The 27,046-nt window shown below is 37.0% G+C and overlaps 1 protein-coding gene across 3 annotated transcripts in view; it reads right to left on the minus strand.

Annotated features, from left to right (window-relative positions):
• The window catches only part of PRKACB (protein kinase cAMP-activated catalytic subunit beta), a gene marked incomplete at its 5' end in the record, with an annotated part of 119,084 nt that overhangs the window by 60,382 nt on the left and 31,656 nt on the right, over positions 1-27,046 (minus strand). Inside the window, one exon of one of the 3 annotated variants that reach the window (XM_081087868.1) lies at positions 5,274-5,457. The exons of the other annotated variants lie outside the window; for them this stretch is intronic. Coding sequence (XP_080943994.1) covers positions 5,274-5,457 — 184 coding nt within the window. Of the gene's footprint in view, positions 1-5,273; positions 5,458-27,046 lie in introns of those variants that run through there. 3 annotated transcript variants of the gene reach the window in all.

A 27,046-nucleotide genomic window follows, 5' to 3' on the forward strand; every position in this document is an offset into this window, starting at 1 on the left:
CATCTTCTCTTTAGTGTTAATTTCTTCTTACATTAAACGCCCACAGCAAGCTACTTATACACTTTTAAGCAACCATTTCACTATGCCTTGAATTGTTGTTTTGTGTTTGCTTTTCCTACTCTTGTTTTTGAGGGTAAAAACTGGATCATTTTCTTCCCAGACTTGTTTATAGACTGATGTAGTAAATACTCAAAATTTGAGTTTGCCAAATGAATAAAAACTGACTATTATATCCATAAGCTTATGGAATAGTTGCAGGTGGAAAAAATAGATAAAAAGGTAATGTGGAAGGCCTTCTAGCTTAGAAGTTAAAATGATACAGATTCAATGGACTAAGAAATAAGCATGGAAGTGAATTGTCTTAAAGACTGTGAGCTTTGGAGAGGTAAAACTGACTCATAAAATGTTCTGCTACAACCATTTTAGCTATCTGATTCTACCTGAAGAATTGTATATAAAATTGTTCATTTGTTCAATACAGTATTTATTTATTTACTAGAGGCCCGGTGCATGGATTTGTGCACATTGAAAGGAAATTAATTAGAAGAAATATTTTAATATCACCATTTGCCCTTTCTCTATAATAGAAGTTTCAACCAAATTCACGATCAACAATGACAGATCGAAACACATGCATGTGATTGATGCCAGTGAGAGCTTTATATGTATCGCACATGCATGAGTCAATGCTTATTTATTTACTTATTTTCAAATATCTTTATTGGTTTCAGAGAGGAAGGGAGAGGGGGAGAGAGAGAAACATCAATGATGAGAGAGAATCATTGATTGGCTGCCTCCACAATGGGGGTTGAGCCTATAACCTGGGCATGTGCCTCAACCAGGAATCGAACCGTGACCTAATGACTCATAGGTCAATGCTCAACCACTGAGCCACGCCTGCCTGGCTGAACATTTATTTTTAAATTGCCAGTGCGTGTCATATGTACCAGTCAGTTGGATGGTCAGTCACTTAGCCTTTTATATAGATTTATTTATTTATTTATTTATTTATTTAACTTAAATTCTTTATTGTTTAAAGTATTACATATGTCTGCTTTTCCCCACATTGATCTCTCCCCAGGTACTCCCAACCCCCAGCACATGCCTTCACCCCCCGACTGTCTGTGTCCATTGGTTATGCTTATATGCATGCATATAAGTCCTTCAGTTGATCTCTTATCCCCTTCCCTCTCCCCTGCCTTCCCTCTGAGGTTTGACAGTCTGTTTGATATTTCTCTGTCTCTGGATCTATTTTTGTTCATTAGTTTATGTTGTTCATTATATTCTACATATGAGTGCGCTCATATGATATTTATCTTTCTCTGACTGGCTTATTTTGCTTAGCATAATGCTCTCCAGGTCCATCCATGCTGCTGCAAATAGTAATAGTTCTTTCTTTTTTACAGCAGTGTAGTATTCCATCATGTAGATGTACCACAGTTTTCTAATCCACTAAGTGCTGATGGGCACTTAGGCTGTTTCCAAATCTTAGCTATTGTAAATTGTGCCGCTTTGAACACGGGGAAGCATATATCCTTTCTGATTGGTGTTTCTGATTGCTTGGGATATATTCCTAGAAGTGGGATTACTGGGTCAAATGGCAGTTCCATTTTCAATTTTTTGAGGAAACTCCATAATGTTTCCACAGTGGCTACACCAGTCTGCATTCCCACCAGCAGTGCAAGAGGGTTCCTTTTTCTCCACATCCTCACCAGCACTTGTCATTTGTTAATCAGATACATGCAAAAAACTGAAATTAGACCACCAACTTACACTATACACAACAATAAACTCAAAATGCATAAAGGACTTAAATGTGAGATGAGAAAACATAAAAATCTTACAAGAATCCATAGGCAGCAAAATATCAGACATATGTTGTAGCAATATCTCTACAAAAAAAGCTCCTAGGACAATGGAGACCTAGGATAAAATAAACAAATGGGACTACATAAAAATAAAAAGCTTCTGCACCACAAAAGAAACCATCAACAAAACAACAAGAGAGCCCATTGCATGGGAGAATATATTTGCCAATGTTACTTTTGATAAGGGCTTAATCTCCAAAATTTACCGGGAACTCACACAACTTAACAAAAGGAAGATAAACAATCCAATCAAAAAGTGGGCAAAGGTCCTAAATAGACATGTTTAGAAAATGGACATACAGAAGGCTGAGAGTCATATGAAAACATGCTCAGTCACTAATCATCCGAGAGATGCAAATCAAATGACAATGAGGTACCATCTCACACCTGTCAGAATGGCTATCAATACAGTATTTAAATCTAAGATTCACTAGTATGGACTTGTCTCTGCCAGAAAAACAGGCTGCCAATTCACAGGAAAGGATAGGTAACGTATTTGACGATATTCACCTATTCAGTTCTTAAAATGTTGTAATTGCATAGTCATTAAGTGTATAAAGTCCAATATTTAAAATGTGCAAAACTTCTTCAAATTCATCACTATATAACTTAATACACCATTTACAATCTATTTTGAAGGAATTATTAAAAGTTAACTATAATAAATCTGCTAGAAAGAGAACTCAATGAATGTTAATATTCCTATTCATTTTGAGTCACAATGAAAAGCAGAATTCCTCCATGTTTTTCTTTTGAACTTCATGTACTTATATGTGCATGGAATCAGCTGTTAAATATTTATGTTATCAAATAGGAACTCCTGTTATTTAATTTAGTAGTAAAGGATGAAACATATGTAAGCCACCTGGAAACCACTATATGGCCTTTATTCTGCATTTCTTTCTATACTTAATGTCACTGAAGAAGAAAGTTGGATTAAAACTTGCTATATTTCAAACATGTCTAAATTGGTAATTAATCTTTACTCCATAGTTTATGAACCTACTTTTTAAAAAATTACTTGTAGCTTCTGTGCTTAGTTGATTTCTTAAAATAGCACCTTTGGAACAATCACATTCCAAGTATTTATTATCGAAAGATATTACATTCCTTTTTCTTGTCAAACAAGTCCTGCAAGTAAGCTGCTTTGACTAGCTTTGAAGAATGTGGTTTGTATAAAATCTTCATATAGTCGAAACTCCTTCTATAACTTATTCTATAGATGAATAAAATTTTGTGTTTTCGCCACAAAAATAAACCTTGGAATTCTGCACTGAAAGGATTCCTCTGTTTCTGTTGCAACAGAGTTTTCTCCTCCAAAACAGATTCTATAATCAGTGGTTCTCAACCTGTGGGTCGCGACCCCTTTGGTGGTCGAACGACCCTTTCACAGGGGGGTCGCCTAAGACCATCCTGCATATCAGATATTTACATTATGATTCATAACAGTAGCAACATTACAGTTATGAAGTAGCAACGAAAATAATTTTATGGTTGGGGTCACAACATGAGGAACTGTATTAAAAGGGCCAGAAGGTTGAGAACCACTGCATAATAGGAAACAAGAGCTGTAAGCTCACTATGCTCATTATTACATAGATAAAATTATTGTGTATATTTGATATTTTGGGGATATGAAAGACGGAAGAGTTAAAGAATACTTGATTAATGAACACTCAGTTACTATTTTAGTATTTCCTATATCATGCCTATCATTTGAAGGTTACAAGGTTCTCCTAATTTTACTTGTACATAATCCTATTTTTTACTTTGTGACATTGCAATAAAAGAAGATAACAGCATTTTATTAGTGTGTTTTCTAAAAAAAAAAATCAAAAATCATGGTTCATGATATTATCTTCCACAGCTTGTGTCTCAAAAGGCCCCATACACTTTTAAAATGGTGAAAGTATAGTTCAAACATAACCTTTAGTCATTACAAACCCATGACACTCATTCAAGATATTTATTAAATACCCACTATTTTGAGGGACAGGTATTAGTGAAACAAAAACAAGTTTAGTATTGTATTCATTCCTCATTGAACTTTTAATTAAAAGATCTTTGAAATGCATAAAAAAGATTTCCAAAAGGCTTTAAGTCTAAGAGAAGGCAATTTAACAGAAGAGAGCAAAGAATGAGTAATAAACTTTTGTTGCATGGGAAATTTTAATAATATACTATTATTTCAATATTCAATAGTTCATTAACTTGAAGATATTTGAAATTTTCATCTATTAACTTGCTATGAAGTAAAAATTAATTATAAGTAATGAAAACCTTTAGAGTAAAAAAAACATTGTACAAATTCTTTACTTTCTTCCTCAAATATCATAATGGTAAAAAAAGTTCAGATGGAGTAAAAAAAAAAAAAAATAACTCAATAAGCTTCTATAGAACTATAAAGGTACTGTATAAACCAGGGAGTAACTTTTGTAAACCAGTCTTGTTTCTGTTAAAAATGAGTTTTTTCCCCCTTAGCTGCTATGGAATATATAAACAAAACGAGGCAAAACCTATGCTTTTTGATGATCAAACAAACATACCACAAAGGCAAGAGCACTAACGGTAAGTCTACTGTTCCTTTAACCAGAGTGACAAAAATACCTTGGGGAGGACTCACAGCGTAGTGCGGAGTGGAATACTGGTGTTGTTCATGTGTGAGATACATCTCTTAAAGTTCATGTCACCAAATATGGTTACATATCACTCCTTTAGCAGAGCAAGCAATAAATCCAAACATTTTTAACATGCCTGGGAAGAATGTGATGCATGCATAAACAACTCCCCCCTTTAACCATAATTATAAGTAACATAAAATATAATTATGAATGCTTTTGGTTTTTAAGATGTTATAAATATAAGAAAGATTTCACATAGATTAATCATACATACTATGCTTTGATATTAGAAATCCTACTTGCAAAACTAAAGTAACTTCCACACATGTGTTTAAAAACAAAAGTTGGCAAATAAACGAGAAATTTAATTAAAAATTCAAGAATCTTCTGTGTCCTTTCAAATTTTAAGGCTTATACAGCCAAGAAATTTAAAAAAATGAACTATTCCTTGTTTCTAAAATTTAGACATTTCACTTTTATATAAGAACAACAACAACAACAACAAAAGCAAAACAGCCGGAAGCATACACTAGAAATGATGTAAACATTCTGTAGAGGTTTCCCACTGGTATCCAAAAGTTGTAGATAAAACAAATAATGAACTACATGGTTCGGCTCAACTTCTAATCGAGTTTTTGTGGAACTCTTTCAACTTCAACTCGCAAAATGTCCTTGTGCAAATCATAAAAAGACAAACAAAACATAGCTCTTTATGTTTGATTCTAAAACTCCAGTTAGCATTTTAGCTTCTAGTTATAATGTATTATTTAAAAACAAAACTTACTTGATCTGTCCCATAAAGCAGTATGTTCAGAGAAATGAAGGCTGTCATTTTCCAGAGCTGTTTTCTGATCATGTGCAGTACCTTTAGAGTGTCTATGAAACAATCGGCTAGCAAAACCTTCCAATTTCTGAAGAGCAGTTGTACCTGAATACTGGCTACCGGAGAGTTCTCTATAAGCTGCCATTCATGTGTATTTACACTTTACTTAAAGTAGCTGAAAATTCTTCCAGAAGGAGCTCAACAAGTTCTTACACAGAAGCTAAGAGCTATGCATGTGTCAAACTTCCTGTTTGCAGGGTATTCAAACCACTACTGCTGTTCTGTTTCCTGTTAATATAAAACAGCACATTACTGAGCCTTTCTTAGCAAAACTCTTTATCTCAACCAGGGATGAGGATTTTAAAGATTTGAAATATAGATCTAAAAGGCTTTATGTTTAAGAGTGTTTTAATATTAATATACAGGTTAACTAGAGCACTAAATAAAATGTTTCATATATAGCAGGCTAATTTTTTAAAAAAAGGAAAAGTAGTTAAATATGTATTACTACCCTATGCAAACAAGTAAAGGTTCATATAAAAAAAAACACTCTCAAAATAAAATGTTAAAATGGTCGTGTGTGTTTTCTAGCAATTCAGCTAATGTACAGACTTTAAGACTCCTTGTAAACAGTTAACTTTTCATCAAAAACTGGTATGGGACAGATATTGCAAAACTTGTAAAACAAATTTATAACATATTTTAACTAAGAAAAAATCTGAACTAGCACTTAAGAAACCTCATTGACTTAAGTCTAATACATACAGAAACGTCAAAAACGCAGTATGCTAGTATTGCTTATCGAACTTATAATCTGCTGACAAGTACCTATGAGCAGTACATTTTAAAACGTTTAAAAATTTAAAAACACACACACAATATAAGACTTAAAATTACATAAAATCAGCCATAGCAAGAAATTTCAATTGAAAGGAAAAAATTCCTTTTAGTTGACTGAGGTTAACTTTTAAACTTAACACAGAGAACTATAGCTTACCTGACCCCTGATTTACAGGTCTCACTTAGCGTGCCTTCAATTAAAAGTAAATAAAATTTGCCACTGTCCATTTGCAGGAAAAAAGTAACCTGTGCCATATAATGATGATTTTTGAGTACTTGTCTTTTTACACTAATTAAACAATGAAAAGTTTGTGTGGTTTTCTCTTTAGAAGCTCTAAATGAGGGAGGGAGGGAGCGGAGGAAGGGAGGGAAGAAGAAAAGAAGGAAGGAGAGAGGGAGAGGGAGAGGGAAAGAAAGAGAGAGAGAGAAGAGGGAGAAAGAACCTTTTAAAATAATCCATCTGAAAAATATCTAAGCCCATACTTCCTTCCAACTACTTGACAGATAGAATAAATAGGAATAATGAAAAATAGAAAACATAGGAACAAAAATGTAATCAAAGACAACACATAACACACACACACACACACACACACACATACATACACACGAGACTAAAGAAGTTTGCCAAATAACAGCTTATGTATGTACAATTTGTTTGTTGTAATAAAATTAATATCAATCTAAACAAATAAATAACAGTCTCTGGAAGACTACACTTAAATTTGTAGCTTTTTTTACGAATGTGCATTTAATAATAGATCTTTTGTTTTAACGCCTGACAGTGCTTTAACACAAAACAGACACCGAACAAGGGTCTGCACTCTTCAGTATACGTCTGCAGAGCCAGAGTGACTGTATGGGCAGAAGCAGATAAAATTCCCCAATTCTTTGACTTGCTCTCTTGAGAAAAATTTACTCACTTCAAAGCTCACCACAAATGTCACCTCCTCACTGAAGTTTCCTACATACTTCCTAGAAAAATAAACTGCTCTCTTCTGTTTCCTTGATCTAAAAAATTTGCTCTTTATAAATGTATGCCTCAAATTGTGAATTGTTTGAATTCATAAATGCAATGTATGTATTGCATACTCAATAAATAGATGTTAAAGTATCCATTCATTTTTAACAAATTAAAGGTCTAAGTAGAATTATCAAACACTTGAATACATTTTAATTTTATTTGATAGGACCACAGTTGTAAATTATCCAACAAGCACAAAGTTGTTCATATATAAAAATAACAGTCATAGAAGTAATGTCATTTAACTCCTTATTCTCTATATTCAATTTAGTCAGTTACTAAATTTTATTCATTCTTTGAGTTTGTTTTTATTAGTGAAAATGTGGATTTCTAAAATAACTTCTTGTTTTCTCTGTGTCTAGTTATTCCTTCCAATCACTCATCTCTGACATATTAACTTCCTCAAAATATTACACTCACAGTGTTCCCCTTGTCAATGCACAAACATCCTACCATTTCAGCCTCACCATATTCATTTTTAACACAACATGTCTAGCCAAACTTATAGTCATTGTTGCTTGAGTTTAGTACAGATATTTCAGATTCCTTATTAGAACACTAAGAATAATTCACTTTGAAAAATGCATAAACCTTAAAACAAAATTTCTACAGGGAAAAGAGAGAGAAAGAAAGTAAGCCTCACTGGATGAATGTCTAGCAAACCCTGCATTTGAAATCTGTACCTTTTTTAAATTTAATTAAAGTGTTTCCATTTGTTGTAAAATCCTTACAGAAAATAGAATCTTTAGTCCTCAGAGCAATGTTCCTATATATGGTAATGTGACCAGGAAGCTGTTGCTATGGAGGTACTCAGGCATTCGATTTTTATTAAAAGAACTCTACTGACATCTACTGCTAGAAAGAAACAACTGCAGTTTTAACTAAAATTGAATTCCTTCATAATTCAAATTAATCTAAAGAGGTATATTGCTTGTTATTCTTCCTGATGGTTTTTTTCAGAACTTCAATTTGTACTAAGATGTCTAGTCATGTACCTAAAAATTGCTGTAATGCTATATCTTATACTTTATTAATAGTTTAAATAATGTATGATAAACTAAAGAGTAATCAACTTTAGGTTATAAAGTCCTTATTACTCATTCTGCATTAATTTTATAAATTATAACAATTTTCAGAGTGAATTGCTTTTGCTTGCCATAAGGTATCACAAAATACTGGTTTCTTATAGTTAATAAAACTCTTTGAATTTCCTCCTACATCCCTTTGATATACAATTGTGTGTGTGTGTGTGTGTGTGTGTACACGCGCGCACGCGGTTGAGCACTTACTTTCTAGCACTATAAAATGCCCCGTGCTCATTCTCTATGCTTCCTGCCTTAGTTCTAGAATCAGCCAAGGAACCCTCACTCTGCTTATTGGAGAAGGGTATTAGAAACCAAGACTCGGGAACCAGGTGTGCTTGCAGCTACTGGTGTGTTGTTGCAACTGGGCTCTTTTAGCTTACAAAGAAACATATGTACACACGACGTGTATATATACTGATATATGTGAAGTATTTCTATATGTGACCATCTTTGTCTACAATAAGGTAATAATAAGTTCTTGGTGTTTTCAGCTTTAATTCATTATTGCATGGTTCACTTTAGCTTTGTCCTCTTGCTTATCTGAAAATGCCCACTCCAGAGAGTAACCTGGCCTCCACCATCCATTTACTTACTTGTTCAATTACCGTATACAAACGTAGCAATATCAGAATTGTTAACCTGGTACAGTTGTAACACCTTCATTCTCATGGGAAACACCTTTATCAACCAGACTACATTACTATGTACAGTTTCTTTTGTGTCTAGTCTTACAGGCTTCCACATATTTCCAAATTTACTTAGGTCAGCACCTTTAGCCTCATGTTGGGTGATGGTGATACATTTGTAATACAGTTAAGATTGTTTTTTTCACATCGGATTTCAGTTTGGGATTCCCCCAACCTTCTAAATAATGTTTTTGAAATTCTGCATACATTAAGGTTTACCCCGGGTAATGTAAGTGCGATGGGTTTGGACAAATGCATGCCATGTATCCCCAATTATATATCATAGAGCATATATTACCAGCTTAGCAATCTCCTGTGTTTCCCTGATCTTTGGCACCTACCAACATTTTTACCTATGCTAGAATTCTTCCTTTTCCAAAATGGCATATAACTGAAACCATACCTTATACACACTTTCAGACTCTTCTATCACTTAGCAATGTGCATTTAAAATTCATGCATGCCTTCATGCCTTTTTGTGGCTTTATTGCTCATTTTTTTTAACTGCTGAATAACACTGCATTGCATGGAATACCACAGTTTGTTTATCCTTCACCTACTGAAGACATCTTGGTTGCCTCCAGTTTGAGGCACTTATGAGAAAAGCTGCTATAATTTTCATGTGCAGGTTTTGTGTGAACACTTTTTAAATCAGTGGAGTAAATTCCTAGGCTGGATTGTATGCTCAGACTATGTTTAGTTTTGCAAAAAACAGCCACTTTCGTGTTTTCATTACCACCAGTAATGAAGAGTTTCTGTGCTCTGCATCCTTGTCATCAATCGAAGTTAGTTGTGTGTGTCCTAATTTTAGCCATTTTAAAAGATACATAGTGTTTCTCATTGTTGCTTTAATTTGCAATTCCTTAATGACAAATGATGTTGAGCAACTTTTCATATGCTTATTTGTCACCAGTATCTTCAGTGAGATATCTGCTCAGGCATTTTGCCCACTTTTTAATGGAATTGTTTGTTATCTTATTAATTTTTGTTTGGTTAGAATTCACCAGTGAATCCATGTGTTCCTGATGCTTTGTTGTTGCTTCTTTTAAACTGTTTAATTATAATTTCAAATTTTATTTAATTTTAATAGATATAGACGTATTCAGATGATCTATTTCTACTTGTGTGAGTTTTGATTGTTTAAAAGTCTTTCAAGAAATTGATCCATTTAATCTAAATTACCAAATTTGTGGGCATAGTGTTTCATAGCATACCTTTATTACTTTTTAATCCCCATAGAGGTTATAGTGATAAGCTAGCTTTCATTTCTGATATTGGTAATGTGTGTCTTCTATCTTTTTGCCCCTTGATTAGTCTGGCTAAATAACAAGTTTATCTTATCGTAGAACAAAATTTTGTTTTTAAAATTTTCTTGTTTATTTTTTCCAATTTCATTGATTTCTTCTCTAATTTGTATTTTTTCTTTCTTTTTTCTTTTCTGTTTTCTTGCATTGGGCTTAAATTGTTCTTCTTCTCTAGTTTCCTAAGGTGGAACCTTACATTACAAATTTTAGGTATTTCTTCTTTCCTAGTTATGTATTTATAAATTGCCCTCTATGCACTGCCTTTCTAAATCCCCCAAATTGTGATAAGTTGTATTTTCATTATCACTTGGAAATATTTCAAAATTTATCTTGACACTACTTCTTAGACCAATGTGTTATTTAGAAGTGTGTTTTAAATTAATTTCCACACACTGGGGGATTTTCCAGCTTACTTTCTATTATCAATTTCTCGTTTAATTCCACTGTGGTTTGTAAAATACACTTTGCATAAGTATTATTTTTTAAAAACTTGTCAAGGTGTGGTTCATGGCCCAGAATGTGATTTATCTTGCTGGATGTTCCATGTAAGCTGAAGGAGAATGTATATCCTGCTGTTTTTGAATGGTATATTCTATAAATATTAATTAGATCAAGTTGATTGATAGTGTTTTCCAGGGCATCTATATACTGATTTTTCTGCCTGCCTGATCCATTAATTATTGAAAGAGGGATGTTGAAGTTTCCAACTATAATGGGTTTGTCTATTTCTCCTTTCAATGCTATCAATTTTTGCCTCATGTGTTTTGGACACTCTGTTAAGTGCATATGTTTAGGATTGTTAAATTTTCTTAAATGATTGATTCCAACTCATTATGTACTGTCCCTTTGTAGCTATCATCATTTGCATGGTCTTGAAATCTGTTTTGTCTGAAATTAACACAGCTACTCCAGATTCCTTCTGGTTAGTGACAGCATGGTTTATGTCTCATGATCCCTTTTCTTTTTACCTGGTTCTTTAAAGTGATTTAAAGAGAACACATATCTGGGTGTTCTCTTTAAATAAAGCTTTGTTGTTTTTAAATCCTCTTTGACAATCTTTGTCTCTTAGTTGGTATATTTACGTTATTTACATTTAAAGTGACTATGGCATAGATTAGCATCTATTACATTGTAATTGTTTTCTACTCATTGCATTTATTCTATTTTTCCCCATTTTTCCTGTCTGAATTATTCTGATTTTAATTGACATTTTATAGGACTCTATTTAATATCCTCCCTGAACAATCAATTATACATTTTTTCTGGAAATTTTTTTAGTGGTTGTCATAGTGACTGCAATATGCATTTTTAACTGATCTAAACCCACCTTTAAATGGCACTATACTGCTTCACTTGTAGTGCCGGTACCTTATATCAGAGTATTCCCAAATCCTTTCTCATAACCCTTATGACATGTCGTCATTCATCTCACTTATCCACATTCTATAAACTTCTAGTATACATTGTTATTATTATAACTTTAAACAATTACTTTTAGATCAATGGTGAATAAGAAAAATATTTCATTCTTCATTTTCTTATTTAATGCTTTTTCTTTCTTTATGTACATTCAAATTTTTAACCTATATTGTTTCCTTCTCCTTGAAAAACTTCTTTTATCATTTCTTACAAGACAGGTCTGCTAGCAATAAATACCTTTAGTTTTTATATGTCTGAGAAAGCATCTATCTTTCACTATCTATAATAATAAAAGCATAATATGCAAATTGACCGAACGGCTGAACAGTGGAATGACCATCCGGACAACCACGCTATGACACCCACTGGCGTCAGGCCAGCTAAGGTGGGTGTGGTGTGATTGGTCAGGGGCCCCACCATCACCCCATGATCACCCTGCAGAGGGAGGCCCAGGCCACTGGCTGGCAGGGCGATCAATTGGGGGGCTCCACAATTGCCCCAAAGAGGGCGGCCCAGACTACCTTGCGGCAGTGCTGTGGTGTGTGGGCATGGCCTCCCTCTGCAGGGGGCGATCCATCACGGAGCCCTGGCCAGGTGGGTGGGGCCTACATCTTTGGGGTGATAAATCATGGGGTTCCCGAACTGCAAGAGGGCGTAGTCCGGGCTGAGGGACCCACCCCACCACCAGTGCACAAATTTCGTGCACTGGGCCTCTAGTTGAAATATAATTTCACTGGATATAGAATTATCAGTTAGCATTTTTTTCTTTCAACATTTAAATATTTTATTCCACTCTCTTCCGCCCCCCCCCCCCCCCACCACCTCTGCTCTTAACAAATCTTTCAAGATTTTCTTAGTTTCTGGTTTTCTTCAGTTTGAATATGATGTGCCCAGATTATTTTTACATTTATTTTGCTTGGTACTAAACTTTCTGGGCCTGTATTTGGTGTCTGTCATTAACTTTGTAATATTCTCTGCAATTATTCAAATATTCCTTCTGCTCCTTTTCCTCCTCCTCTGGTATTCCAATTATGCATATGTTACAGTTTTGGAAGTTATCCCATAGCTCTTGGATTTGGGGGTTTTTCATCCAATATTTTTTCTCTCTGCATTTTACTTCAGGCAGTTCTTATAGATCTATCTTTAATCTCACTGATTCTTTACTCAGCTGTATCCATTCTATTGATGAGCCCATCAAAAGTATTTATTTCTATTTCAGTGTTTTTTACTAATAGCATTTCCTGTTGATTCTTTCTTAGAGTTTTTCTTTGCTTACATTACTCATGTAGTCTTGACTATTGCCTACTATTTCCATTAGAGTCTTTAACACATTAATCAATCATTATAAATTCCCTACCTGATAAGTCAAACATCTGTAATATCTGAGTCTGGTTCTGATGCTTGCTTTAGTTCTTCAGACTTTTCTTGCATTTAAACATGCTATCTAATTTTTTGTTGCAAGTTCACCATGTAGCACTGGGCAATAGTAAAAGATCTAAATAGACACTTACTGGGTAACTTGTTAATTTGAACAGGAGGTAGGCTGTGTGTAACGTTCGCTATAGGTATCAGGAGCTTCAAGTTCCTCTGGTGTCCTCCTTTGGTTTCCTTTACTGACTCTTCTCTGTACTCTCGCTCAGTGAGAGCCTACGCCTTGCAGCTCTTTCAGCTGTAACTCCTTGTTATTATACTGGAGCCCTGTTACATATCTGCATTTTCTACAGTTTTTTCTTTTTTGTGTGTTGATATGAGGATGAGGTGTGCAACAGGAAGAAGATTCTATAATTTTAAGATTAAATCTCAATTTTTCAATTGGCCTATTCCTCTGAGGTGTAGCTTCACAATTTTTTCTCTGGTGGTATAGCTTTTTTCCTACCTTAACTTGAGTTAGGATGGATAGAGGGGACTGCAGTAGAAAGGATGACCTCCCCAAATGGAGACAGTTCTCTGGTAAAAATGTCCCTGAAAGAGCAGACCTTTGTCAGGAAATGCTCTAGGTATCTATCTATATAAAACCCTAATATGCAAATAGACCGAACAGTGGAACAACCGAACAAACAACTGGCCACTATGACGTGTGCTGACCCCCAGAGGGTGCATGCGGAACATGGCAGGCATTGGCCGCAGCGGGATGTGAAGCAGGTGAGTGGGGGCACCGGTCCCTGTCATCGGGGCGAGCCTCTGGTGAATTCTGAATATTCTTTTGCTCCCGTGCCCTGCGGTCCTGCCTGGTGCTCACACCTGCTGCTGGTGCCAGTCCTGCTTGTACCCATTGCTGACACCAGAGCCACTGCTCGCACTTGCTGCTGGCACTCGGCCCCGGCCCCGATTGCTCAGTGCTGTCAGCGGGTGCAAGTAGGGCTGGCTCCATCAGCACGTGGGAGCAGCAGCGGTGGGAGTGGGGCTGCAAGCAGACAGGGGACAGGGGGCCATGGCAGGAGGGGCATGGAGGATGGGCTGAGACCTGCCCATGTGCTCACCGCAGCCTCACGGCCCACGGTTCCTTTCAAGGTGCACGATTTCGTGCACTGGGCCCCTAGTATTTCATATAATTACTCTTCCCTCCTCTTGTGACAGTGGCAAGTGGACCTTTCTTGGGATCTTCATCTTATGAATGCAGTTCCTAGATTTTTAAATACTGATACAGTTGAGTATACCTCCTGCAGAATTTCATAGAACAGCATTTTTGTTTTCAGTTTTTATTCTTCCTTCCAACAAGTAAAGGCTTTAGAATACAAGTTCTATGTCTTATAGGTATTTTTAAGGGACAGGAGAAAATTAGCATGCTTACTAATTATATGTTTAAACCACGGATGCACCTGTTTTTCATATTTTGATAGATCACTATTTTCTAACTGTTAAACTTAGCAACTTATTCTATTCTTTGGTTTTCCTTCCTTACACATCTTCACCCGATGTGCAAACATACATGTTCTAAATTGTATTTCAGGTAACATGCACAGTGAAATTTATTCAATTTGTCTAATTCACTCAAATAGGACACATTGGCCATGTCTTGAATCAAATTCTACTAGTGAATATTTTATTCCATGGAAGGATGGCATATGTTTCCCAAAATGAATCAGTGTTATTATCTTTTCTGAAAAGTGTTGTTGGTATTGGTATAATGCACTCATTTAGAAGCTTGAATTAAGAAGGTGACATATTCCAATGGACCGGGCTTTTTTTTTTTACACAATCAACAAAGAAATAAAGAATATACAACCACCGGCCTAGCCAATTTGGCGCAGTAGATAGAGCGTCGGCCTGGGGACTGAAAGGTCCCAGGTTCAGTTCCGGCCAAGGGCACATGCCCGGGCTGCGGGCTTGGTCCCCAGTGGGGGCCGTGCAGAAGGCAGCCAATCAATGACTCTCTCATCAGTGATGTTTCTATCTCTTCTTCCCTCTCCCTTCCTCTCTTAAATCAATAAAGAAATATATATTTTTTTTTAAAAAAGAATATACAACCACCCACAAATGTGTACTGAACATCTAATACTGTCTAAGCATTGCATTATAGAGAACAGAAAGTAATTATGTAAATGTAACTACCCAAGGAATTTAAAAGTCAAGTAAAAGCCAGTAATATTTATCATATGTAATAACTCAAGATTTATGATAAAATTAAATACATAACTATAGAAGAGAGACAAATTTCTCTATGGAGTTAAACTTTTGTGGCTTGAGATAACAATTGCTTAACAAAATAACCCTTTTGATACACTAACTCACACGTTTGTGAATATGTGGAGGAACTTCGGCCACTTGATCTACGTGGAAGGCAGCACAGCGAATATAAAATTAAAACTTTGACCATTTTAGAATTCTAACCTCCCTGACTATTGGTACTTCTTTCTTAAGGGTTTTAAAGAGCTAAAGAAATTTAAAAGACCATAAAGTGTAGAAAGGGGAGATCAGTGTATACTAGGTATTGAGGGAAATAAAATGGAATATATTAAATTCAAGTACGATAGGTAGAAATTTGAAAGATAGGTAGAATTTAGATAGGCCAGGAAAAGTAAAAAGGGCAATTTAATAAGATAAAACGATATGAATGAAGGCTTAGAGGTACGAATAAATATGACATGTTCTATCATCACCGCCCCCCCATCCCCCCATCCCCCTCGTGCCCCCCCCCCCCCCGCCCCCGTTCACTCTCCTTTTCAGGAAATGTGAATGAAATAGAAGATACTACAGAAAGTAATCTGCAGGGAGAGAACTATTTTATATAGGATGATCTAAAAGAGTGATTCTCAACCTGTGGGTCACAACCTCTTTGGCGGTCGAATGACCCTTTCACAGGGGTCGCCTAAGACCATCCTGCATATCAGATATTTACATTATGATTCATAACAGTAGCAACATTACAGTTATGAAGTAGCAACGAAAATAATTTTATGGTTGGGTCACAACATGAGGCACTGTATTTAAAGGGCCAGAAGGTTGAGAATCACTGATCTAAAAGTATCTGAGAAATGTGACTTTCGAGTCATCAAGACCTGAAATACAAAGAAAAGGAACAAGTCAGGAATGACGGAAGAAGTTACCAGGCAGAAGAAATAATGACCTTGAGAGAGGAATTAGGCAGAAACAACATGACTACTGGTCAGAGAATGAGTTGGGAAATGGTCTGTGACGTTTGGAGGTAGCATCAGAAGCAAGGAAAACAGCTGAGACTACTGGCAACAGTCCAGGTGAGAGATAGTGGCCTCTTGAACTGAGAGGGAGAGAGACTGGACAAATTTCACACATACATTGGAGAAACAAAGACTGAACCCAGAAATAAATAAAAGGACGTTATCAAAAATAATGCTCACATTTTTTTGCCTCAGCATCTGGGTAAATAGTGATGCCAATTACTAAGAAGAGGAAGAGTTAAGAAGGAAAAAGTTGGAAGAAAGTTATAATAAAGAAAGATTTTGTGGGACATATTCATTAGACATCAAATTGGAGATTTCAAAAAGAAAGTTGGATATGAGTTTGGAACACATCACTGCATACTAAATTCTATCTTAATCACATGCATATCTGTTATCAACTGTTTTATATTTCTGCTTGTCCAGGAGAAGAAAGAATGGCTTAAATTTACTTTAAATAGTAAGTTAATCCCCTCTCAATGCTGACCCCGAGAGTCTGATATGAATACCAAGAGCACAGTCACTCTGTAATCCTTCTTCTCTCCAAACTTCCAGTGTCTTAGTTCCCACTCTCATCGTATTTGTCATATTGCTAAAACACAATCGCTTTTCTAAAACACAATCCTGTGCCATCCCAAAGAAAAACAAACTCAAGTGACTTCCCATGGCCGACAAAGCCCAAACCTTTAGCACAGTAATCAAGGACCTTGCCAACCTTAAACAGGCCTCCATTTAGCTCCATTTCATCAACTTGTATCACAAACAATAATAATAATAACTTCCATATCTTGAGTACAACATCCCCTTCTTAACTCTATGCCTTTGCACATACAATCTCCGGCTTTGGTTCAAAACCCTATTTGAGAGGTAAACAAGGGACCTGTGATAGGCAGAATGATCCCTCCCCGCCCTCATTGGTCCCATCTATTCCCCAAAACCCGTAAACGTATTACAACACACAGCAAGGGGACTTCGCAGATGTAATTAGGTTACCAACTAACAACTTTAAAATAGAGTCTTGTGGACTATCTAGGTGAGCCCACTCCATTTACATTACATCTTAAAAACAGAAAACTTTCTCCAGCTAGAGCAGAAGAGAACCAGGACAGGAAACTGTCAGATTTCAAGCATGAAAAGGTTTCAGCACACTGCTGCTGGCTCGGGGGTACTCGTCCATGTGCAAGGACCAGAGAAGGGCCTGAGGGCTTAGGCAGCCCCCAGATGACAGCCAGCAGGACACAGAAACCTCAGTCCTATAACAAAGAACTAGTTTCTGTCATAATATGAATGAGGGTGGAAGTAGATTCTTCCCCAGAAATGACAGATAAGACCCTCCCAGAATTCTAACCTACAGAACTGTGAGCTAATAAAGGACGTGTTGTTTCAAACCACTAAGTGTATGGTTACTTGTTACAGCAGTAAAAGAAAACTAGTATATGTCTTAAACATAATAAGACGACAGGAGTGAGAACTGTGGGATTCTATTTCCAGAGTATTGAAACTTATGAAATATGAAAATATGAAACTTCTAATCATGGATGATGCAGGCACTCTCGCCCTATAGACCTTACAAGCCTTTATGTTGAAACACTACCCTTTATGTTGAAACACTACTGACGCACTAGCCAAGATCATGGCCAGGCAGCCCAATATCTAACTCTCCATGGAGGGTTCTAAATACCTGACACAGAAGGGAAGAAGGTGAAACATATTCCTCCGGCCCCCATTACCAATACACAGAAGGAGCCACTCTGCATTCACAGGAGTCCTCCTCAGCATAGATAAGGCCAAGCGCCAGGCCTCAGGAATCTGACTGCAGTGAGGTAGACAGGGTTCCACTGAATAGGGAGATGAACATAGGGGACTGTAGGCTCAGACCGCAGCGTTGCAAAAGCCCACCCAGAAAAATACAGTTGACCTTTTTCCAGAATTACCATGCTGGAAGACTGCTCTTCCTCACCAAACACAAATGCTTGAAAACTCATTCTTCAGGTGACATATGACAAAGCATTCTGGATATGAAAGGCAGTACCACAGTAGTACTAATATGAAATGTGAGAATGTGCAGTAAACCAGGGTCAAAAATGAAGCACAGAAGTCCCATTTATGTGTGAAAAATAATATCCATGGCATTGGTGCTGCCATCTCAGAGGAAGTGCCAGGCATGTCTTATTCCTCAAACCTGGGGGATGTCTGAACTGGGCTAAATAACTAATGGGCTGGGCCAAAGCAACAGTGTATGTGTTTCAAACTACTGTTTGCAAAGCTAACAGGAAAGCAGACATTTTGACTGTGGGACTGAAAAAAGACATTCTTTAGAATTAGCACCACCTTGTATAGCTATAGAAGTTTCTTCCTTAACTTATTACACTAATAGAAATCCCTTCCTTTTATTCATGGAATTATTTCCATTCCCTTTCTTATAAAATATATTAACACCCACATTATTGTACTGATCACACTGTATAATAATTACATATTTATACTCCTAACTCTTCTAGTGTGCTCCTGCCATAACTGTCTACTTCTAGAATCCCACACAATGGTGATCACATAGTAAGCATTCAATAAATGTTTTGAGCTGATTAGTTTTTTAAGAAACACCGTAACTCTTTCATGAGGTAATTCTAGGTTTCCTTAAGCGAAGGATGAGTCAGGGACAGAAACACAGGCCTTTGTTAGGCCCCAGTGTATCACACACAGTTCTACTTTAGAAGGCTATGCACTTCGACTACCTTCAATTTCTCTATTTTAATTTCACATTAGATATAAAACTATAAAAATATCAAACTTATTGTCTAGGATATTTTGGAAACTATATACTTATATAAAATATGTAATATATTCTAAATGTTGGAAGGTTGATAACACCAACTAATTATATGTCCAGCATTATTCTAAGCATTCTACATGAGGTAAATAAGGTAATTTATTCTTCAACAACCTACCTTGAGTATTATTATCTCATTTTCCAGAGGCACAGAGAGGTAAAGTATGTTGAAAAGGTCACAAAATTGCAATATTCTATATTCTGCTTTAATTCCTTTCCCTACCTCCCCCCAAGAAGTATATCATACTTATTTTAAATGAATTGTATTTTCCAGTTTTAAACCTCTACCCAAATGTTTTGGGGTTTTTCTGTTAATCCTCACCCAAGGATATTTTTTCCATTGATTTTTTTAGAGAGTGGAAGGAAAGGAGGGAGGGGGAGAGGGGAAAGAATAGGAAAAGGGAGAGACAGAGAGAGAGAGACAGAGAGATTGGCTGCTTCCTGTGCTCATCCCTATGGGTGGGTGGGGGATCAAATCTGCAATGCAGGTACAGTGGGGCCTTGACTTACGAGTGTCCCAACTGACGAGTTTTTCGAGATACGAGCCGTCTCTTGGCCAATTTTTTGCTTTGAGTTGCGAGCTAAAATTTGGGTTACGAGCCAGCTTCAAATACCCCACGGCTAGTTGGCGCAGCGAACGTCACAGTGAACGCCACAACATCAGCCCAGCATCACGTGTCTCACTTGTTCACTTTATGATTTGACATACGAGTAATTTGAGTTACGGGCTCCGTCACAGAACGAATTAAACTCATAAGTCAAGGCCCCACTGTATGTGCCCTTGACCTTGACCAGGAATTGAACCCATGACTCTTCATTGCACAGACTGACGCTCTAACCACTGAGCACACCAGCCAGGGTTCTACCAAAATGTTTTTTAATGAAAATACACCGAAGAGTCACAAATCCAAGGACCTAAAACACTAAGATTTCACTAACATTCATACGGTTTCTACTTTTAGAGTTCTAATGTTGAATACAATATTAGTTTCTCTGTAAGAACTTACCAGTAATTTAAATAATTTTCATTTACACATCACTCTCCAAATAATTTTGTTATTGTGACTGTGATAACTAAAACCCTTGATATAGTTTTAACATCATATAATGTCAGAAGAAACTTTAATATTCTGGAAAAGCCAAAAGTAGTTGTAACTGCATACTAATAGAAGAAACAGCCTCACACATCATCATGTGGTACCCTATTCTATAAACTCGAACACATTTTAGAACTGAGAAATGAATATGAGCCTAAGTCATTAGAACCACATTATAACTTAAACTGACCATTTCTGAAATCTCCCAGACCCCCAAATAAATGATCCGGTGCCAACCAGGCAGGGACAGGTAGATGACACTTAGTTCTGAGCAATATGAGCCGGAGTCAGCCAGAAGGTGGCAGGATGGGGCCATTTAGGCTTCACATACAAATTCAGGAAAATACGTTACTGTCATTACCTTGGGTTTTAGCAGTATACAAAATGCACAATTTTAGATACTTATACAAGTAAGAATTTTATGTACTAGAGCTAGGTTAGAATAGTATTTCATGTATATAAGTGAAACTTAAAATACCCCATAGACTACCACAGTAGAAAATAATCCCCATTCTGTCTCAAAAACACCTTCCCTACTTACAGAACCACATGAAAAAACAAAGTCCTCCAAAGTTCCCCATATCATTCCAATATTCCATTTGAATTCACTAACAATTCAATGAAGACTTATTGTAAATGTTGTATCATATAATATATTTTATTCCCTAAATTCAATCATAGTTACTATATTCTAATGAAAAGTGAAATTTTTTAAAATATATTTTTATTGATTTCAGAGAAGAAGAGAGAGGGAGAGAGAGACAGAAACATCAGTGATGAGAGAAAATAATTGATCAGCTGCCTCCTGCACACCCCCTATTGGAGATGGGATCCGCAACCCGGGCATGTGCCCTGACTGGGAATTGAACCATGACCTCCTGGTTCACACTCGACACTCAATCACTGAACCACACCATCCAGGTCAAAGTGAAATTTTGGTAAAAACTCCTATAACTTTAAAAACAAAAGTTGTTTTCACACCGGGTATTTAAAATGGGGTGTAGACACTGGTTTAATATGTGGCAGATTAATCATATTATTCTTCATATTATATATGACATGTTTGCAAGAATCTGTTTACTTTTGTATTCCTAGTACCTATCATAGGACCCTGAACACATAAGCCCCTCAAACACATTTGCTCAACTGAGTACAGGATTTCAAGAAGACAACTAAGGGCTGAAAGCAATTAAGCACATACTTGAACCACCAACCTGCATTAAAAAGGGTTTTCTTTACTTTTCATCAGGTGACCAGCCCCTCCAACCTGAACACAAAACATTAGGAGCTAATTATCACCAAGAAGGGACTAGGCCATCTATAGAGACAAAGGAAGGGATTGTTAGCCGATTTACATCAGAGGTAGAGGTGGTAGCATCCTCGTATAGAGCAAATTGAGAGGTGGGAACACCATTTAGGGGAGGAGGTGTTTCACCTTCACCTCAAATCAAATGTAGAGCTTTAGGGAAACAGTCAGAGATTTGACAGGTATCCTATCCTCTAGTGTCCACAGAGCTACAAGCAGTTTGTGGGGATTCACCAAACGTACCACATGTAGATACTAAATGGCACCTGAAGCCACCAAGCCCAGGGTCAGTCAAAAATTGTATTGGGAGGGAGCCCCACTTTCGATGACAGGAAAATACGTCCATGTCCCATGGGCCCCAGGAAAAGGAGTGTGGGCAAGGGGGTCTAAAATGTCCAGCCAGAGACACATTCTCTCATAAAGAGAACCAAAACCCAAGTCCACAGCAGATTTACTGTGAAGCTAAAATTTCAGCACCCTCAGGTGTGGGGGCAGGGGACAGTCCCTAGCACCTTAGGACAGACTCTAACATTGTGTGCACAAGGATATACGTTTTTGTAAGATTTGCAAAAGTAAGATATTTTAACTACAATTAGTTAAAACATCTGTCTCTCTTCATTCCAACTTCCCCTCCTTCACACTTCCCATTATTTCAGGAGTTAAAGATTGGCTGCAGATATTTTAAGAGACTCTGCTAAGGGGAAATTGAGGTGGGAATATGCCATTTTGGCTACAATTGGGAAGCTGTTTCAGATTTCCCAATATAAAAGAAATTACAGACTCATGATTTGAACATATGTGAGGAGAACTTAATTTTTCATCTCAAATTTGTGTTTTTTTAAAAAAAGGTAAAATTTAGATAAAACCATAATGGAATATAAAACAAAATGAAAAAGAGCCATGAAATCAATAAATGTTAATCTTATTTAGAAAAGCGAATAACAGCAAAAAATTTTCTTGATCACACAAAAGCACTAAATTAAAAGGAAAAAATTCTAAATAAAAATAATGAAGGCACATTGTTTCATAATTAGGTTAATGAAAAGAAAATGCACGTTAGGAAAAAAATTAAATCTCTTGCTGATTTGACACAAAATACTAACATTGACAGAAATACATCAAATTCCTAACAGCCACTACAATGAAGACACTGAAGACAAAATGATTACTGAATACTGTTATTCAAAATTATTTAAGATTAATTATTGCCTAAAAAACCTGAAATGTCCTGGAACCTTAAAGCTCACATATGAAATTTATCAGCCACCAGTATATGGTGGTGTTTCTCCAACCACAGAAAATACAGATGTGAGAACCAGAAGATAGAACATTGTATTTAAGACCATGAATTGTAAGAACGATCATTATTTTATGTACCACTTACAAAGAAAAAAGTACAGCAATTAAACTAAAAGATAATGCTTTATTAGTTAGTTATAATTTTATTTTTAAGATAACTATTTTATACCTATTTAGTCATAACTTTCTATCTTATATCACTTGTGCACACATAAGATGAAAAAAATATGTAAACAAAAATATTGGTGCCCTAACCGGTTTGGCTCAGTGGATAGAGCGTCGGCCTGCAGACTGAAAGGTCCCAGGTTCGATTCCGGTCAAGGGCATGTACCTTGGTTGCGGGCACATCCCCAGTAGGAGGTGTGCAGGAGGCAGCTGATCGATGTTTCTCTCTCATCGATGTTTCTATCTCTCTATCTCTCTCCCTTCCTCTCTGTAAAAAATCAATAAAATATATATTTTTTAAAAATTGGTTAAGAAATTCCTAAAACTCCTTCACATTCAGAGTCTGACTCTTAGGAATTATTTTTGAGTCACAATTAGTGTATTTTTACACAATTCTTGTCCTTTATGATTATCAAGAATTTGTTGATGCCCTATCTCTTGGTTTTCTACTATCATCTCCTAGATTTTCTCCCAAGTGGCAGATACCCATTTTAATGGCAGATACCCATTTAACGTTTGTGCATGTGGAGACAATGACAAGTATGTCACAAGCACTGCCTGACTGACAGTAACTACAAGATGCCACCAAGTTGAGGAAGCATCCTAATTTCAGAGACACTAAAATGTGAAAAAAGTATGAATTACCCATTTGAAAAATGTTTGCTTCCTTTCCCTGTGACTTTGGACTCTGATGATTTAGAATTCTTAGTACCCTTGCAAGGGATACTTCTACCAAGGGGACATAACAATGAATGCCTTGAAATGGAAGTTAAGAGTACCACCTAGGTATTCTGGTCACTTCATTGCACTGGAATAACAGGCCAGAAGGGGGTGTTATTTTAACTTGGGTAATTAATCTAGTTATCAGTGAGACATAGGTTCTTGTTATAAAATAAAGCAGGAAGAACAAGACTGAAACCTAGGAGATCTTGTGGGGTATCTTCTTGTAATTTCCATATTGAGTATTTTGTTTTATTTGTTGTTTTAATCTTTATTGTTGAGAGTATTACAGATGTCCTCCTTTTGCTCCCTACTGCCCACCTCCACCTGGCTCCCAACCCACCCGAGACCTTCACCCTCCTACTGTCTGTGTTCATAGGTAAGATCTTTGGTTAATCTTTTCCCACGCCCTGCCCAGTCCCCACTTCCCTCTGAGATTCATCAGTCTGTTCCATGCTTCCATTCCTGATTCTATTTTATTCACCAGTTTATTTTGTTCATTAGATTTGTCTATTTAGACTTTTAGATTCAATCATTGATAGGTATGCATTTGTTGCCATTTTATTGTTCACATTTTTTATCATCTCCTCCTCCTCCTTCTCTTCCTCCTCCTCCTCTTTCTCCAAAAATACCCTTCAACATTTCATGTAATACTGGTTTGGTAGTGATGAACTCCTTTAGCTTTTCCTTATTTGTGAAGCTCTTTATCTGACCTTCAATTTTAAATGAGAGCTTTGCTGGGTAGAGTATTCTTGGTTGTAGGTCTTTGCTATCCATCATTTTGAATATTTCTTGCTAATCCCTTTTGGCCTGCAAAGTTTCTGTTGAGAAATCAGCTGATAGTCATATAGGTGCAGTTAGCTGGTAACTAACTGCTTTTTTCTTGTGGCTTTTAAGTTTCTATCTTTGTCTTTAGCCCTTGGCATTTTAATTATGATGTGTCTTGGTGTGGTCCTCTTTGGGTTCCTCTTATTTGGGACTCTCTGCGCTTCCTGGATATGTAAGTCTATTTCTTTCACAGTTAGGGGAAGTTTTCTGTCATTATTTCTTCAAATAGTTTTTCAGTGTTTTGCTCTCTCCATCTCCTCCTGGCACCACCATAATGCAAATGTTGGTATGTTTGACGTTGTCCCAGAGGCTCCTTACACTATTTTCATATTTTTGGATTCTTTTCTCTTCTTGCTCTTCTGATTAGGTGTCTTATGCTTCCTCATATTCCACATCATTGATTTGATTCTTGGACTCCTCTACTGTTGAATCCCTGTAAGTTATTCTTTATTTCAGTTAGTGTATGCATAATTTCTGACTAGTTCTTTTTCATGTCTTTCATTTTCTCACTAAGATCCTTGCAAGTCTTATGAAGATTCTTGAGTAACCTTATAACCATGGTTTTGAACTCTATATCCAAAAGTTTGCTTGTTTCCATTTCTTTCATTTGTGGCATGTTTTTTTCTCTCCCCATTTCGGCCGCTTTCTTGTGTTTGTTTCTATGTACTAGGTAGAGCTGCTAGTCTCCTTGAGTTGGTAGAGTGGCCTTGTGTGGTAGGTGTCCTATAGGGCCCAGTGGCTCAGCCTCCCCAGTTCCCTGAGCTGGGCACTCTAAGTGCACCCCTGTGTGGGCTGTGTACACCGTCTTATAGTTGAGCCTTGATTGCTGTTGGCATTACTGGGAGGAATTGATCTCTAGGCTAATTGGCTGTGAGGACCAACTGCAGCTACAGTGGGAGGGCTGCTGTGCAGGAAGCACCCGTATGAGTAGGGCTTGCTTTGGCGGGGCTTTGGTGCTCACTGAGTCTGCCCCTTGCATGTGTCGCTTATGGATGTGTAGAGATGTAATCTACTGTGTTCTGAAGCTGTCCACCAGGTGCACTGGATCTAGGGGCTCCATGGAGGTGCAAAGTCAGCCACTACCTGGAGTCACCCTGCAGGAACTATTTGTATCGAGTTTGGAAGTGCCCAGTCCAAGCCCAGCTGTGAAGCAAGGCAGGTTTGTACTAGTGCAGGGTCTTTAATTGATAGGTTTGGGGCTCCCTGACCCAGCTGCAGCTTGTTTGAGAGATGTTAGCAAAGTCTGAAGCCTGAGCAATGATAGGCCATTCATATGCAAAAGGGGCCGCAAACAGGTTGAGTGGGGCTGCAAATTGGATAGAAAAGAGTCTCAGAGAATCACCAGGGAGGAGCAAACAGATACGGCTGCTAATCAGCCCTGCAACTGGGGAGGTCCCAGCTCAGAAACAATCACCCCTGCAAGCACCCCCAGTTCCTGCCCTGATGCCAGACAATCTAGTTCCTCCTCCTATGTGTCTGGGTTCCCAGAACCTTGCCCTGGAGCTGGAGCTCAGAGGAAGCGGGACCTTGTAAGTTCAGTTCATGTGCTCGCCCCTTTAAAAGGAACACCTGGATCTCTAGCAGCCTCCTATCACTGAGCCCCAATACCTGCTGGTTTTTAGTCAGCTTTCAGGCAGTTCTGAATGATGTTTGATCTGTAGTTTAGTTGTAATTTTGATGTGGTTGTGGGAGGCAGTAAGTACAGGCATTTACCTACACTGCCCTCCACATTGAATGTTAAAAAATAGATAGGTTACTTCAGCAACCCAATATAAGAAACACTACCAAGGTCTCAATAATTCAAGAATGATGGTCTGAACTATGATCCTGAACTAGAATCTCTTCTAAGTTATATGGTGGCAGAGGGAACAACAGATTACCACTACATGTTTATAAGTCTCTGAATTTGTGAAATGTCAGTAGAAGGGTATATAAAGGTGAAGAACAGCCAAAGGAGTGGACCATATTGGATGTTGCAAATTGGCTCATTTGATATCCTTTCTATTCTGTAAGAGAGGCTTGAAAGCTATAAAGTGTATTTCCTGAACTCTCTATTCCTAAAGTTTAAGATGCAAATAAAGTTCTTGCCATTAGATGCACTTCTACAATTTTTGGAAGGTAGAAATGGGGCCCTTTTATTGGATAATTTTTATGGCAAGCATGGTCATGGAAATAAGGTCTCTCAGAAGCACTATTTCAGTGACTGTTGGCTCTAGCTTCTGACCATGAAAGAAATCATATCCATAATATAAGACAGAAAAAGAAAGAAAGACACAGAAAAAGAGAGAGACAGATGAATTTAATAACATCATTTGAGGTCCTGGATAACTCAATGCCTAAAGTCAGTTTCATCACCTGAACGTTCAAGTTACTTTAGAAAATTCTCTGTGTTTCTGTCAGGTTGAATTGGGTTTCTGCCTCTTGCAACGGAAACATTTAATACATATATTCAAGACAACTATAATTGTTTGGATTATCCCACTTTTTGCAAAAG

The sequence above is a fragment of the Myotis nattereri genome (genome assembly GCF_964212035.1).
Source record: "Myotis nattereri genome assembly, chromosome: 3".
NCBI classification, from domain to species: Eukaryota; Metazoa; Chordata; class Mammalia; order Chiroptera; family Vespertilionidae; genus Myotis; species Myotis nattereri.